This window comes from Esox lucius, chromosome 19 (assembly GCF_011004845.1).
Source record: "Esox lucius isolate fEsoLuc1 chromosome 19, fEsoLuc1.pri, whole genome shotgun sequence".
Taxonomy (NCBI): Eukaryota; Metazoa; Chordata; class Actinopteri; order Esociformes; family Esocidae; genus Esox; species Esox lucius.
The window spans coordinates 3,277,949-3,294,783 of NC_047587.1; the positions used below are offsets into that span (position 1 = coordinate 3,277,949).

General features: G+C 41.7%; 1 protein-coding gene across 4 annotated transcripts; it reads left to right on the forward strand.

Annotated features, from left to right (window-relative positions):
• Positions 1-82: 82 nt before the first annotated feature.
• pgghg (protein-glucosylgalactosylhydroxylysine glucosidase) lies at positions 83-15,961 on the forward strand. 4 transcript variants are annotated; one of them, XM_010903176.3, is made up of 15 exons: positions 83-763; positions 5,123-5,412; positions 6,325-6,535; positions 6,988-7,169; positions 7,438-7,691; positions 8,347-8,466; positions 12,135-12,266; positions 12,948-13,059; positions 13,290-13,362; positions 13,506-13,642; positions 13,839-13,972; positions 14,367-14,462; positions 14,559-14,656; positions 14,980-15,203; positions 15,403-15,961. In XM_010903176.3, exons 1-15 carry the CDS (start codon positions 723-725, stop codon positions 15,477-15,479), a joined length of 2,181 nt encoding a protein of 726 aa, XP_010901478.1. In that variant the 5' UTR covers positions 83-722; the 3' UTR covers positions 15,480-15,961. The 4 variants fall into 4 exon arrangements, with proteins under 4 accessions (XP_010901478.1, XP_010901481.2, XP_010901480.1 ...); XM_010903179.4 differs by having other exon boundaries at positions 83-429; XM_010903178.3 differs by having other exon boundaries at positions 84-763; positions 5,091-5,412.
• Positions 15,962-16,835: the final 874 nt, after the last annotated feature.

The window sequence follows — 16,835 nt, forward strand, 5'->3', positions numbered from 1 at the left end:
TAAAATATTTTATGCAATACATTTAATTTGGACCACTGTCAATAGAATTGAATGTGTGAATTGGGTATGAAAAGGCGTATCAAAATATAATAATTGTATTTGTTTGAGGTTTGTTTTATTTAGTGCTTTTAAAAGTGCTGTGTCAATTATTGTCCATTCCAACCACACATATCCACCCATATTTTCCACCAAAAGTATAAATCCAATCCGAGGACAACGGGTTCCTGACCAGGCTAGTCAGATTTCCAACCTGGGTACTTCCTCCCACTACATATACCCGACAAAAACAAACGCTTCTAGAAGTCCAGAGTTCTAGCGGATATTCACCTTTTATTTTATTTTAAACAGAATTTTAGCGGATCGGAAGATCAAGACTTCGTTTGCCATTTGTTGTATTATCAGTTCCATGATCAGTTCCAGATATTCCACGTGAGATACTTTACCTTTTTACTGATTTTTTCGAGCATTCCTTTCTTCCCTCGAAATTTCGAATGGAAACAGCCACTTTCATGTGAGAGTGCGACAGTTCCCCCACCAGAAATATCAAAGTATCGACGAAAATTCCTGCGGTGTGCAGTTAATAGAGAGACAGCAAGGTTCCTCAGTAATAGAGTGACACGGAGAGTTGATTTAAGAAACTTTTGCTCACACGCAATAATCGAACGCCATGAACTTTTTGACGTTATCTTCTCATCATTCCTTACCGTGTACTTCCCGAGATCATGAGATTAATTCTATATGTCACGCTGCTCTCTGGTTTATGGTGAGGGTGACGTCCTTTAATAACTTTTTTTGTACTGTAATTGTTATAGCTCACTCGTGAGAGACTTATAATCTCGTCATGAATAGTAGGTGATAAAATGGATATCATAACTGATTCACTACTTTTACCACAAAGTAGCTATTTTAGATAATCTTTACCTGCAAGTTTACAGTAAGTTATTACGTTGACAATTTTTAAGGAAACACGTTTAAAATCTACAAAGGCAAGTGTATAATCGTTATTGATAGCGAAGAACAAATTCCAACCCCCGGATTGTAAAAAGAGATTGCCAAGCCCCAAACAAAAAGTTTCAATGTAATTAACTTCTCTTTTTAAATCTATGCCACTTCCACAATTTAAGTTTACCTAGTGTCTAGCTACTTTAGCTCTAGTTGATGCTCATGGCTTGTTTGATGTTGAAACCGCAGTGATTTCAGTTGAATAGTTTGACATACAGACCTTTGACTGATTTATGTTCCATCTTGCTGTAGTTTTTTGTCTATGATTAACTTTAGGCTGTACTATTCCCCTTTACTCATACCCAAATTGTCCCTCATGTGGTACGTATCAAATATATTAGTACCAATCAAATGTTTGGACACGTCTACTCCTTTAACAATATTTATTTAGTTTTATGATTTTCTACGTTGTAGAATAATAGTAAAGACATCAAAGGTAAGAAACAAAACTTAAGGAATCATATTGCAAAAACTGTAGAAAAAAAGTGTTAAACAAATCAAAATACATCTCATATTTTAGGTTCTTCAAAGCTGCCACCCTTTGCCTTTACAGCTTTGCACACTCTTTGTATTCTCTCCACCAGCTTGAAGTGGTCACCTGGAATGCATTTCTATTAACAGGCTTGCCTTATGTTCATTTGTGGAATTTCTTTCATTCCTATGCCTTTGGGCCAATCAGCTGTGCTGTGACAAGGTAGGGTTGGTATACAGAAGACCATTCATGCCTGTACTGTACTTGTCCATATTATGGCAAGAGCCACTGAAATAAGCGAACAAAAACAACAGACCATCATCATTTTAAGACCTGAAGGTTAGTCAGTCGGGAGCATTTGAAAGTTTCTTCAACTGCAGTCACAAAAACTGATGAAACCGTCTGTCATGAGAACTGCCAGAAATAAGGAAAATCCAAAGTTATCTCTGCTGCAGACAGAGGATTGGAGTTTCCATCCTCAGAAATCGGACATTAACTGCACGTCAGACTGCAGCCCAAATAAATGCTTCAACAGACATCTCAACATTGACTGTTCAGAGGAGACCGTGTGAATCAAGCCTTTCTAATTTCTGCAATAAAACCCCTACTGAAGGACACCAATAAAAATATATTTCATTGGTCCAAGAAACACAAGAAATGAACATTAGACCGGGGAAAATCTGTGCTTTTGTTGAATTTAATCTAATCTTTCTACAGGACAATGTTTTAAAACACGTTTCCAGTCTGTGTAAGGGCTATTAGACAGAGTTATAGTGCAGCATTAAATTACTTGGCCACCAAGATCTCCCTAACACAACCCCATTAAGATGTTTGGGGATGAGTTGGGCCACAGAGTGAAAGAAAAGCAGCCGACAAGTGCTTAGTGTATGTGGGAACTTGCTGTAAAAGCATTCTAGGTAACTACATCTTGAAATGGTTGAGAGTATGCCAAGAGTGTGCAAAGTTGTCATGAAAGCAAAGGGTGGCTGCTTTGAAGATTCTAAAATAATGTATTTAGATTTGTTTAACACTTTTTTTGGTTGGTACATGATTCCATATCTGTTATTTTATAGTTTTGGTGTCTTTACTGTTATTCTACAATGTAGAAAAATGTAAAAATAAAGAACTACCAGTGTGTGTCCAAATGTGTGACTAATATACACTGAACAAAATTATAAACACCCCCATTGATCATGAGCTGAACCCAAAGATCTAAGACTTTCTCTATATACACAAAAGGCCTATTTCTCTCAAATATTGTTAGTGAGCACTTCTCCTTTGCAGAGAGAATCCATCCATCTCACAGGTGTGGCATATCAAGATACTGATTAGACAGCATGATTATTGCAGAGGTGTGCCTTGGGCTGGCCACAATAAAAGGCCACTCTAAAATGTGCAGTTTCATCACACAGCAGAATTTGGCAGTATATCCAACCAGCCTCACAATCGCAGACCACGTGTAACCACACCAGCCCAGGACCTCCACATCTAGCATCTTCACCTCCAAGATCGTCTGAGACCAGCCACCCGGACAGCTGCTGCAACAATCAGTTTGCATAACCAAAGAATTTCTGCACAAACTGTCAGAAACCGTCTCAGGGAAGCTCATCTGCATGCTCGTCATCCTCATTGGGGTCTCGACGAGACTGCATTTCGTCGTCGTAACCGACTTGAGTGGGCAAATGTTCACATTCAGTGGTGTCTGGCACTTTGGGGAGGTGTTCTCTTCACGGATGAATCACGGTTTTCACTGTACAGGGCAGATGGCAGACAGTGTGTATGGCGTCGTACGGTTGAGCGGTTTGCTGATGTCAACGTTATGGATCGAGTGGCACGTGGTGGCGGTGGGGTTATGGACAACGAACACAGGTGCATTTTATTGATGGCATTTTGAATGCACAGAGGTACTATGACGAGATCCTGAGGCCCATTGTTGTGCCATTCATCCACAACCATCACCTCATGTTGCAGCATGATAATGAATGGCCCCATGTTGCAAGGATCTGTACACAATTCCTGGAAGCTGAAAACATCCCAGTTCTTACATGGCCAGCATACTCAACGAATATGTCACCCATTGAGCATTTTTGGGATGCTCTGGATCGGCGTATATGACAGCCTGTTCCAGGTCCTGCCAATATCCAGCAACTTTGCACAGCCATTGAAGAGGAGTGGACCAACATTCCACAGGCCACAATCAACAACCTGATCAACTATATGTGAATGAGATGTGTTGCACTGCGTGAGGCAAATGGTGGTCACACCAGATACTGACTGGTTTTTGACCCCCCCCACAATACAGTGAAACTGCACATTTTAGAGTGGCCTTTTATTGTGGCCAGCCTAAGGCATACCTGTGCAATAATCATGCTGTCTAATCAGCCTCTTGATATGCCACACCTGTGAGGTGGATGGATTATCTCGGCAAAGGAGAAGTGCTGACTAACAGAGATTTAGACAGATTTGTGAACAATATTTGAAAGAAATAGGCCTTTTGTGTTTACATAGAGAAAGTCTTAGATCTTTTGAATTCAGCTCATGATTAATGGGGGCAAATACAAAAGTGTTGTGTTTATAATTTTGTTCAGTGTATATAAGTATATATATATGTGTATATATATATATATATATATATATATATATATATATATATATATATATATATATATATATATATATATATATATATATATATATATATATATATGTGTATAATATGTCTGTATATAATATGTCTGTATATGTAAGGCTAAGTTTATTAGTACACATTTACAGCTGAATACATTACATAACAATACTTACATTCATACTACTGAGTACATGAAAATAATATAATACTAAATTACCCTACTGTCGTTTGAGATGGGGGCCTATACTACATTACAGTTTTGGCCACCAAGCAGTCTCGTAGCAGAGCACTGATGGGCTGTTGTAGGTTCGTCACTCCCGGTAAGAGAATGGAAGACTTAACACACAACATGCATATTCATGATAGCGATAGAATGAAATAGAACAGACACCTCAAGGGCTTCATAGCATGTAACGTTAGGAACTCTTCTCAAATGAGCTGATCCACTAAACAGAAAATAGTTATTTTGTGGGCTGTTACCTCTGAAATTGTGTGAATTTCAGAGGTATTCGCTGTGTGAATAGTTTAACTGACAATGCTAATTTTGAAAGTGCATGATAGTGAGTGCATTGGTGATCATATGGACCAGGGAAGTTCAAATCCAGGGTAATTATCTTTCTTACCCCGACCCTAACCTTTTAACATTTAATTTGTAACAAATTGTACGTCTCTGTACATTTGTAAGATATGATATGTTTTAGTAGTGTTCGTAACATATGATACGTTTTAGCAAATTTGGAACATTATATGTTTTGGTAGTGCATTGGACATTAACAATATATGAAATCGGGTGTCACAGATTTACGTATAATATGTTACGTATTCCCCCTGAATTTTAGGAACTCAGACTTCAAGCAAAACAGTTGGGAAGTTATAACTAGTAAAACCAAATGTTGTGCTTTATAAATGACTCAGATATATAGCTGTTCTACAGGTATTCTATGTGTATGACACAGGCACTCTGTGTGTTATACTGTTCTGTTGTAGGTATCATTCATTTAACATTTTATCATCCTAAGTGGAAGAGGACACAACCTCCCTACAATGACCAATGAGACCCCTACTGACCCATACATCTTCACTACCGACCTACTGCCCCTTGACCCTCGCTTCCTACCTCCGCTGGCCAATGGGCTGCTGGGCTGGAGAGTTTACTGCGACATCATGCATATGGGCGGACTCTATAATGGCGAGGGCGGGGAATGTCACCGTGCCAACCTTCCTTCTCCTCTGGCTGTGAGGATGGAGATAGAGGAGGATGAGACGGCAGGACCTGTACAGCACTCATACAGCCTAGATACCCACACAGGTAGGTTGGTTCCATCTTAGTGGTTCCCAACCTTTTTCAATTAATGTACCACTGTCAGAATTGTGCTCTGCTTCGAGTACCCCAGAAGTACCCCCCATGTTAATTTCACTAATAAAGCTATGGTGTCATGAGGTTTTCAAGTACCCCCAGGGGGCCTAGTACCCCTGGTTGGGAACCACTGATCTAGTTAGTAGAGATCGACAGGTTGGTACAGCCTAGTTAGTACTGACAGACCGACAGGTTGCTACAGCCTAGTTAATACAGACAGACATACAGGTTGGTACAACCTAGTTAGTAGAGACAGACACTAGGGGGATACAGCCTAGTTAGTACAGACAGACAGACAGACAGACAGACAGGGTGGTACAGCCTAGTTAGTAGAGACAGACACTAGGGGGATACAGCCTAGTTAGTAGAGAAGGACACTAGGGGGATACAGCCTAGTTAGTAGAGACAGACACTAGGGGGATACAGCCTAGTTAGTAGAGACAGACACTAGGGGGATACAGCCTAGTTAGTACAGACAGACAGACAGACAGGGTGGTACAGCCTAGTTAGTACAGACAGACAGACAGACAGGTTGCTACAGCCTAGTTAGTGAAGACAGACAGACCACCCTTGGTACAGCCTAGTTAGTAGAGAAAGTCAGAAAGTTTGGTACATTCTAGTTAGTAGAGACTGACAGGTTGGTGCATTCTAGTTAGTAGAGACGGACAGGTTTGTATATTCTAGTTCGCAGAGACAGTAAGGTTGGTATATTCTAGTTAGTAGAGACTGACCGAAAGGTGGGTTCATTCTAGTTAATATAGACAGACAGACAGGTTGCCCAGTATGGAGGATGTTAGAGTATGTTTTGCCAGCCTATGTTTGCTAGTGGTCACCTAATGGGACTCTTTCTCTCCATCTTTCTAGGTATCTTTACCCACTCTTTGCGGACAGCTAATGTTATGGCCTCCCAGTTGCTCTACGCTCATCGTCACCATCCCAACCTCCTGGTCATGGAAGTCCTGCTGGTTCGTCAGGGCACCTCCCAGGAGCCAATCAGGGTGAAGCTGGACAGCAGGTTCAAGCCCCGAAGCGATGACGTCGTGTTCCAGTCTGAACCACAATACAAAGGTGGCAGGTAGGTTTTCTAGCCCTGTGTGGTGGAGCAGGGGGGAAGTGTTGTGGCTTAAAGAGAACCATCCAATGCTCTCCTTTTATTCCAGGAGTACTTCTGTCTGATCAACAGGTGAAGTCAAAGGTGTTTTGTTAATATTACGTTTTTTCAGGGAAGACAGTTTTGGCAGTTTTATTGCTAAACCGGGTGCCTTCTAGGACAAATAAACGTGACATTTGAGTAATCAGTGTGAAGTTGCTAATGTCATGGTTAGGTCTTTCAAAAAACAAAACATCCATTCTAGAAGTTTGACAATTGGAAAGTAATTTTGTTTTAATGCGAAACAGCATTGCGTTTTCGAAAAGTAGATTTTTTTTTTTCCTCTTCCTCTGATTATTATGGTCAGGTTTCGGGGGCAACGTCCCAAGGATCCCAGCTAGCATGAACCCCTAACAATCCCACCTCGACTTCCCCAGTTACATCCATGGTCAGACCATCACACCAGAGGTCCCAGGGGATGTCTGCCCCGCCGTTCATCTCATCTGGACACCCATCCCCACCGCACTCTCTCTGCTGGCCGACCAGACGCAGTCCCGCTGGGGCTTTGTGGTGACTGTGGCTGGCGATAAGGAGAGTGCACAGGCCCACTACGACACTGGTAATGGCGGGGAAGTGGATGTGTAGCGCTTGGAAGTAGCCTGAAGGAGTAAAAAACAGTGAATGGGGGCTTGTGATCAAGTTAGCCACATAACAGGGCAAAGTGCGGGTTAAACGGCTAACTCCACCTATCTTGTTGTGACAGGGAACCAGCAATACAGGGATGAAGGCCAAAGTGTGCCGCAGATCCTAAAATGCGCGTACATTCGTAGCGCAGTCCTGTTGCTCCGTTTCAACTGCGTCATGTGATTATGATTATGACATCACAGGTTTGGAGCTTATGGCCAATGGGAACCTTCGTCCCACCCACCTCCGGGCATGGGAGGAGCTGTGGGCAGGCAGCAAGCTGGAGCTGATTGGTCCAGAAGAATTCAGCAGGGCTCTGATTGGTTGCATGTTCTACCTGCTCAGTGCTTTCCCGTCATTGCACGAGGTGCCTGGTCACTTCGGTGGGGTCAGTCCTGGAGGGCTGTCCAATGGGGGTTCAGGCCAGGACTACTGGGGCCATGTGTTCTGGGACCAGGTGAGGAGAATGCCACTGTCACCTGGTAGTTAATGCTTTATATCACTGTACTGTCACCTGGTAGGTAATGCTTTATATCACTGTACTGTCACCTGGTAGTTAATGCTTTATATCACTGTACTGTCACCTAATAGTTAATGATTTATATCACTGTACTGTCACCTAATAGTTAATGATTTATATCACTGTACTGTCACCTGGTAGTTAATGCTTTATATCACTGTACTGTCACCTGGTAGGTAATGCTTTATATCACTGTACTGTCACCTGGTAGTTAATGCTTTATATCACTGTACTGTCACCTAATAGTTAATGATTTATATCACTGTACTGTCACCTAATAGTTAATGATTTATATCACTGTACTGTCACCTGGTAGTTAATGCTTTATATCACTGTACTGTCACCTGGTAGTTAATGCTTTATATCACTGTACTGTCACCTGGTAGTTAATGCATAATATCTTTTTCTAAGATCCTGGTTGGAGGACATCTGGATTTAGTGGAATAAGCAAGATGGAATCCTCCAACCGGGATAACCCTTGCACTGTAATTTGTAGGAAATTCCGCTTTTTTGCTCTAATGCTATCTTTCCTACCAACTAGTCACCATAACAGTAAAACATGAGTCCCCTCCTTCTACCCTCTCCTGTATAGGACATTTGGATGTATCCAAGCATTGGGCTCTTCTATCCCCAGCTAGCCCGGACTGTACTAGAATACAGGGTGCGAACACTCAACGGGGCTAAACACAATGCTGAGAAGCAGGGCTACAAGGTAAAGGAGCCATTTGAAGAAACTGCCACAGGGAGACAGTGGATATCAGTTATTTACTGGTTAATGTGTTTTGTACACTAGCAGCAGTTTAGAAAGAGTAATGTAAACCAGCAGCAATATTGGTGGTGGTATTGAAATTATAGATAGGCCTATGGCAAGTATGGTGGGATGGGGAGTATGAACAGTATGGTAGAAATATTGAATATTATAGACACTTAGTACAGCAGTGATGATGAGTCATCATTCATGACATAAGATGACATAGCACTAGATACATTTCCACAAACGATGTCGCCAACAAAGTGGTCCAAGTATGGCAAAAAGTACAACAAAGACTGTCTACATCAAGTGGTCTGTGATGACAGTGAAGCTCTGTGCAGATACTGCAAAGCAGAATCTATTATTACAGTTTATAACAAAAAACAAGCATAACAGCCTACTCGTGTATATTATATTTATACAAACCCAATTCCAAAAAAGTTGGGACACTGTACAATTGTGAATAAAAACAGAATGCAATGATGTGGAAGTTTCACATTTCAATATTTTATTCAGAATACAACATTGATAACATATCAAATGTTAAACTGAGAAAATGTATAACTTTAAGGGAAAAATAAGTTGATTTTAAATTTCATGGCATCAACACATCTCAAAAAAGTTGTGACAAGGCCATGTTTATCACTGTGTGGCATCCCCTCTTCTTTTTATAACAGACTGCAAACGTCTGGGGACTGAGGAGACAAGTTGCTCAAGTTTATGAATAGGAATGTTGTCCCATTCTTGTCTAATACAGGCTTCTAGTTGCTCAACTGTCTTAGGTCTTCTTTGTTACACCTTCCTCTTTATGATGTGCCAAATGTTTTCTATGGGTGAAAGATCTGGACTGCAGGCTGGCCATTTCAGTACCCGGATCCTTCTTCTTTGCAGCCATGACATTGTAATTGATGCAGTATGTGGTCTGGCATTGTCATGTTGGAAAATGCAAGGTCTTCCCTGAAAGAGACGACGTCTGGATGGGAGCACTGATAACAACTTGGGTTGTCTTGTCCTCTTTAGTCCGGATGACATGGCGTCCCAGTTTTCCAAAATGAACTTAACATTTTTATTAATCTGACCACAGAACACTTTTCCACTTTGCCACAGTCCATTTTAAATGATCATTGGCCCAGAGAAAACGCCTGCGCTTCTGGATCCTGTTTAGATACGGCTTCTTTTTTGACCTATAGAGTTTTAGCCGGCAACGGCGAATGGCATGGTGGATCGTTTTCACCGACAATGTTTTCTGGAAGTATTCCTGAGCCCGTATTGTGATTTCCATTACAGTATCATTCCTGTATGTGATGCAGTGCCATCTGAGGGCCCGAAGATCACGGGCATCCAGTATGGTTTTCCGTCATTGACCCCTACGCACAGAGACTGTTCCAGATTCTCAGAATCTTTGGATGATATTATGCACTGTAGATGATGATAACTTCAAACTCTTTGCAATTTTCCTCTGAGAAACTCCTTTCTGATATTGCTCCACTATTTTTCGCCGCAGCATTGGGGGAATTGGTGATCCTCTGCCCATCTTGACTTCTGACACTGTCACTCTGAGAGGCTCTTTTTATACCCAATCATGTTGCCAATTGACATAATAAGTTGCAAATTGGTCCTCCAGCTGTTCCTTATCTGTCCATTAAACTTTTCCGGCCTCTTATTGCTACCTGTCCCAACTTTTTTGGAATGTGTAGCTCTCATGAAATCCAAAATGAGCCAATATTTGGCATGACATTAAAAAATGTCTCACTTTCAACATTCAATATGTTATCTATATTCTATGGTGAATTAAATATAAGTTTGTGAGATTTGTAAATTATTCCATTCCTTTTTTACTCTTAATTTGTACAGTGTCCCAACTTTTTTGGAATCGGGTTTGTGTGTGTGTGTGTGTGTGTGTGTGTGTGTGTGTGTGTGTGTGTGTATATATATATATATATATATATATATATATATATATATACACACATTAGTAGGCTATATATACACGTATAATAGTAAATACATATGGTATAAATGTTTTTTACTCTCCCCTAGTGCTCCTGTCCCCTCGTTTTCCATCACTCATTTCCTCTCATATTCTGCTCGCAGGTGCTCAGAGATTAGGGGATGGTGCCTGCCCAGTGTACATGTTGTTGCCGTTTGATTTGGTTGCTTATTTGACTCGCGAGAGCTGGCAAGACTGACTTGTACTCGTACTCACAGAAATATGCCGATCTTACGATCCGATACCACATCCTGGAAACATTAAGTATGGTTGTTGTGCGCCTCTGCCCGCATAAGCATAGAATATAGAGCTCAGATTGGTAGAGTAGGAAGACGGAGATGGCAACAGTTACACAAGTAGAGTACAAGCTCTGCTCTGCTAAATTGTCGAGTAGGAAAAGAAAAATACTAATTTAACACAATAAATTTGATAAAATATTGTTAGCCACAACACAGCGCAGAGTTCAAGGCGTATGGTAACGCTAGCAGTGCTGAACCACAACAACAGCTAACTCCAACACTGGAGAAGCATAGTAAAATGTCCAGAGACATTACTGAAATAAATGAAAGAGCAGAGTAGGAAAATATTTTTTGTGCACAGTTTACAATCGCACGAACATCAGAGCAGAGCAACCACGTCCAGTCCTGCACATTCAAAGTATCAAACTAGCTTGTGAGTTCAGAGAAAAGTAACCGTCTGTGCATGCACACGTTTGCGTTGAACGGCCTGTAAGTGGGTTGTCACATTGATATAAAGGTAGCCATCGTCTGAGCGACAACCAAAGGTAAGAAGCTAACTGTCACAACTCGATAGCTACAATGGATTAGTATCATGCTGGCAACGATACTCTATGCGGCAGAGGCAATAAGACCTTAGGTATTCGTATTTTGCCTTCAAACTAAAAGTCTGCGATGGGTTGTGTGTATTGTTTATATTTTCAAAGAAAAAACGATTTCGGGTAAAATATAAATCAAACAAATTACTATTTAAATAATACATTTTATAAGGGAAATAATATTATAAGGTGGAGCACATTGAGAAATAGTTACAGTTTAAGTAAGTTAACGTAGAGAACCACAACGTGTTTAGGGGACAAAACTTTTGTTTTGTTGCTGAAAGAAATCCTAGTTAGTGCAGCTTTGAGTACTTGGTATCAGTACTCTGTATCGGCAAGTACCCAAATATTCATACTTGTACTCGGTCAGAAGAAAAGTGGTATTGGTGCATCCCTACCAGAAAGCATTGTTCAGCAAATCCATAGCCCATAAGGGATAACCAGCATTTTTGTTTGTTTGATATTTATTTGGAAATTCTCATCTTGACATCACCTGAACGACCTAATTGACTATTGGATGGAAAGAACCTTGGTGATAGTATAATCTCCTTTATGTGGCTGTGGTAATAATGTCTCTGAGCCATGAACACATACTGAACTGTTGGCTTTATGCACTTTCTGTACTTTGCAGATTTGCAGATTTGGCATCTATTATTCTCTTTATATATATTTGTTTTATTATTCCAGCTATGTGTATCTTTTTATTTGCAAAGCATATTGGAATGCATTTTAACATAAGAAATGTGAAACATTTTGTTTGATTTGATTGTGTTCTAATGACATTATGTTGTTCTGTCGTACCAGGGACTGAAGTTCCCTTGGGAGAGTGCCGTGTCCGGGAGAGAGGTGTGTCCTGAAGACATCTACGGACAGCAGGAGATCCACATCAATGGAGACGTCACTCTGGCATTCCAGCACTACCTCTATCTGACACAGGTATGGCCAGGTCATGGCTCTACCTGACACAGGTATGGCCAGGTCAAGGCTCTACCTGACACAGGTATGGCCAGGTCATGGCTCTACCTGACACAGGTATGGCCAGGTCAAGGCTCTACCTGACACAGGTATGGCCAGGTCATGGCTCTACCTGACACAGGTATGGCCAGGTCAAGGCTCTACCTGACACAGGTATGGCCAGGTCAAGGCTCTACCTGACACAGGTATGGCCAGGTCAAGGCTCTACCTGACACAGGTATGGCCAGGTCAAGGCTCTATCTGACACAGGTATGGCCAGGTCAAGGCTCTACCTGACACAGGTATGGCCAGGTCAAGGCTCTACCTGACACCGGTATGGCCATGTCAAGGCTCTACCTGACACAGGTATGGCCAGGTCAATGCTCTACCTGACACAGGTATGGCCAGGTCAAGGCTCTACCTGACACAGGTATGGCCAGGTCAAGACTCTACCTGACACAGGTATGGCCAGGTCATGGCTCTACCTGACACAGGTATGGCCAGGTCAAGGCTCTACCTGACACAGGTATGGCCAGGTCAAGACTCTACCTGACACAGGTATGGCCAGGTCAAGGCTCTACCTGACACAGGTATGGCCAGTTCAAGACTCTACCTGACACAGGTATTGGTCAGGTTTACAGAGTCTCATCTTATCTGTTCCAGGACCTGTCGATGTTTACAGAGGGTCGTGGCAGTGAAGTAATTTGGGGTGTTGCTGATTATTGGGTTTCTCGAGTAACCTGGAGCCCTGAAGAACAGAGCTACCTCATCTTAGGTGAAGGACACACTGTAAAACATTGACCCATTCAAAGATCATTACAATAACAAATCCTCTGTCATCCAGGACCTGTTGTAGAGCCTACATAATATAACTAATGTAGTCCTCTATAGTTCATAAATCGATTTACCTACTGTAAGCTGCTAGTTGGACATTGTTCATAGCAACCGTGTTGCTTGGGTAAACACATGTATACAGGACACTGATCTCTGTTTGTTTCCTGTCAGGAGTGATGCCACCTGATGAGTATTACCACAATGTCAACAACTCTGTGTACACAAACACTGTCGCCAAAATCAGGTATGGAGCGCACCAGGTATTCCGCATTTTCAAGCTGTTATCAATAGACCTTCTCCGTGTGCTGCTGTCATTGATCCAGGAGTGGATGATCTCCTTTGAAATCTGTGGAAAACATTCAACCACTTTCTTTCTCTTGTTCACAGTCTTGCCTTTGCTGTGGAGTTGGCTTCCCTGCTGAACTATCCTGCTCCCAAAGAGTGGAAGCAAATCGCAGACAAGATCAAAATCCCCTTTGACCAGGAGCACAATTATCATCCTGAATATGATGGGTACAAAAAAGGTGAGTCGCAGACATCCTCTGTACATACCATAACTGTGTTGCTATGCGTGCTTTTGCAACCGTCTTTTGTTAAGCATCCGCGTGCTAAATTAAGGGTTGGGGTCATACTATGGACTAGAATTAATAAATAGTTGAAATGTTATCCATGCCTCGCTGGACTATCAGTAATTACCTGCTTAACCCCCTCCCATCTCAGGCCAGTTTGTTAAACAGGCCGACACGGTGATGCTGGGCTACCCTCTGGGTCTGGCTATGCCCCCCAAGGTCAGAAGGAACGACCTGGAGTTCTACGAGGCTGTCACAGACCCCTCGGGACCTGCCATGACCTGGGTACGTTCCTTACACAGCACAACCGAGCACTGACCAACGAGAAATCTCCAGTGTACCATGAAACGTGGGACTCTCCCTGGAGCCGTATTAGAAGGAATGTGCCGGGCTGGAAGTCTCGGCTGTGTGGGATAGGGATGTGCAGTGATTAGGATGTGCTGGACTGGAAGTCTCAGCTGTGTGGGATAGGGATGTGCAGGGCTAGAAATCTCTGCTGTGTGGGATAGGGATGTGCAGTGCTTGGGACGTGCTGGGCTGGAAGTCTCAGCTGTGTGGGACAGGGATGTGCAGTGATTGGGACGTGCTGGGCTGGAAGTCTCGGCTGTGTGGGACAGGGATGTGCAGTGATTGGGACGAGCTGTGCACATAATCCCGGATTGGCTTTGTGTTTTTAAAGGGTATGTTTGCAGTTGGCTGGTTAGAGCTGGGGGAGGTGGAACGGGCACAGAACCTACTGAAGAAGAGCTTCAAAAACATCCAAGGACCATTTCAGGTCAGAATGGAACAACGTGCACAAACACACACACAATCACACACACCTACAGTAATATATTTGTCACATCCATGTCTCTCTTGCTCTCTCTCTCAGGTGTGGAGTGAATCATCTGATGGTTCTGGGGCGGTGAACTTTCTCACTGGAATGGGAGGGTTCCTACAAGCTGTGCTGTTTGGTTACACTGGATTCAGGTCAGTTATAGGACAAATGATCAAAGTCTTTTAAAATGATAAACTTGGATTAGCAAACACAACGTGCCATTGGAACACAGGAGGGATGGTTGCGGATAATGGTCCTCTACACCTGTGTTGATATTCCAGTAAAGATAATCCATTTAGCAACAATAGTCATTTACAACAATAACAATGTCTGCACTGTATTTCTGATTCATTTAATGTTATTTTAATGGGGAAAAGATTGCTTTGCATTAAAAAAAAAAGAAATTTCTAAGTGACCCCAAACTTTTGAACAGTAGTGTATTCACATTTAAACTCATTTGCATTCCATATACCAGAGTACAGAAGGATTGTCTTGCCTTCGCCCCTCTCTTCCCGGATGACATCTCCCAGCTGTGTATTCGGGGCATCAGTTACCTGGGCAACAAGATGGACTGGCTGTTTAGGGGACAGGAAGTGCATATCATACTGAGGGAGGGAGCAAAGCATGCTGGGTCTACCAAGCCTTGTGCTCTTCAAGTTGTCCTCAAGAACTCCGGGACCAAGATCCCTCTCATATCAGGTAAACAATGTAAGGTGTTTTAGCAAAAATCACAAATTCTTTATCTAGGCCTTCCAAATTATGAAATCAATAAACATACATAGATTCTGATTTATTTTCAGATTAGAATAAATAAAGTTTAAGATAATAAGCTTCAAAAAGCTGGTCCTACAAATTCAAATTTTTTAACAAAGAAAATAATTTGTGTTTGTTCCCTAAGGAAAACCAGTAACTTTCCCACGGGAACCCGGATTGATTTGTAAAGTGGACGGAGACCTGCGATACTGGCCTATGTGAGAAACGGCTCTCCGTCTACTACCTTCCTAGGTGTCACTATGGCTGTGTTTTCTTTACAGAGAAAGACCAACTAGTGTAAAAACATCAGGATCGTTTTGCCTTTGTAAACACAGCATGATAAAAGTGTTGTAAATTGTATCGTATTCCCTGTGTAAATAATCCATACCAGAATTAAAGGATTACATTATTTCCTGTTTCTGTAGGTGGGAGCAGCTTGATATCAATTGAATGCCTATGTCTTCAGAAATTGATACATTTTTTAATGCGTATGTACTTGTACATTTACAGACTTTTTATATTTTACTTTTTACTTATGAACTTGGATCCTACATCTCAATGGTAACTAATATTGGCTCAAAATTTTGCATCTGTCATTTCTGACCCAGTGTTTGGCTGATAGAGGACTGGTCTGTCAGTGAATTCATCATTGCAATACTGTAAAAGGGTGTGTCATGTTGCCATATTGAAATAAAGATATTCAAATAAAAATGTCACTGATTAAACATGAAACCAAGAATTATATATTGACTAGTCAAGATATGTTCCGCCAATTGTCAGCCTCTTACATGTCTGGCAGCTTGTAAAGAAATGCGCATTCAACTTTTAACGGTGAAATAATTTGTACAATTGTGTGTCCAATCTATAGCACTAACTACACCAGGTGGTCCAGCTATGGCCATTAAGTCGGCTGTAATGTACTCACTTTTGTCCCTAGAGTAACTTAATTTTTGTGACACACACTACTGGTCAACATGAGCAACCAAAATGATTTAGAAGTTGGTCAGGCCCTCCAGTCTCAATTTTCAGCAGGCATGACAATGAGCATGCTGAAATTCAACCCTCCCTTACAATGTATTCACTTTTGTCACAAGAGTACAGTAGCGTATTTTTTGTGGCACGCACTACTGGTCAGCATGAGCTACCATGTTGAAGAGTAGTGGGGGTTGGGATTTTTGTCAGGCAAGAAAATGGGCTTACCAAAATACAATGTCCTGCAATATAACAGACATAATACAAAAATATATTTTGTATCTGTTATGCACCAAAAACTACATTAATATAAAAACAAATTGGCTAATTTTCGTTTCGTCAGAAAAGCTATGGCTGGATTTCAAACTAACACACTTCCAAATATATAGTCAAATAAGACGAGAAAGATGTCGGCGAAGATGGTGTATACTTAAGTAAAACCTATGTGTTTATAGACTTAACACCAACAGCCTCACTGAAAACCGCACATTACCTGCGTCTTCCACGCGAACAAATATCGACACCCCCCCCCCCCCACAATACAAAGCGGAACACGTAATCATTTTACCGCTGTCTTTAAAGACACAAATATTGTTTGTTCAACTA

What these genes read in the sequence shown, in the direction of transcription:
- pgghg (XM_010903176.3), top strand. Translation starts at nt 723, where the DNA reads ATGAGATTAATTCTATATGTCACGCTGCTCTCTGGTTTATG. An exon ending in CCACAATACAAAGGTGGCAG is followed by an intron (nt 6,536 to 6,987) that starts GTAGGTTTTCTA and finishes CGACTTCCCCAG; the next exon opens with TTACATCCATGGTCAGACCA. An exon ending in TTTGGTTACACTGGATTCAG is followed by an intron (nt 14,657 to 14,979) that starts GTCAGTTATAGG and finishes TCCATATACCAG; the next exon opens with AGTACAGAAGGATTGTCTTG.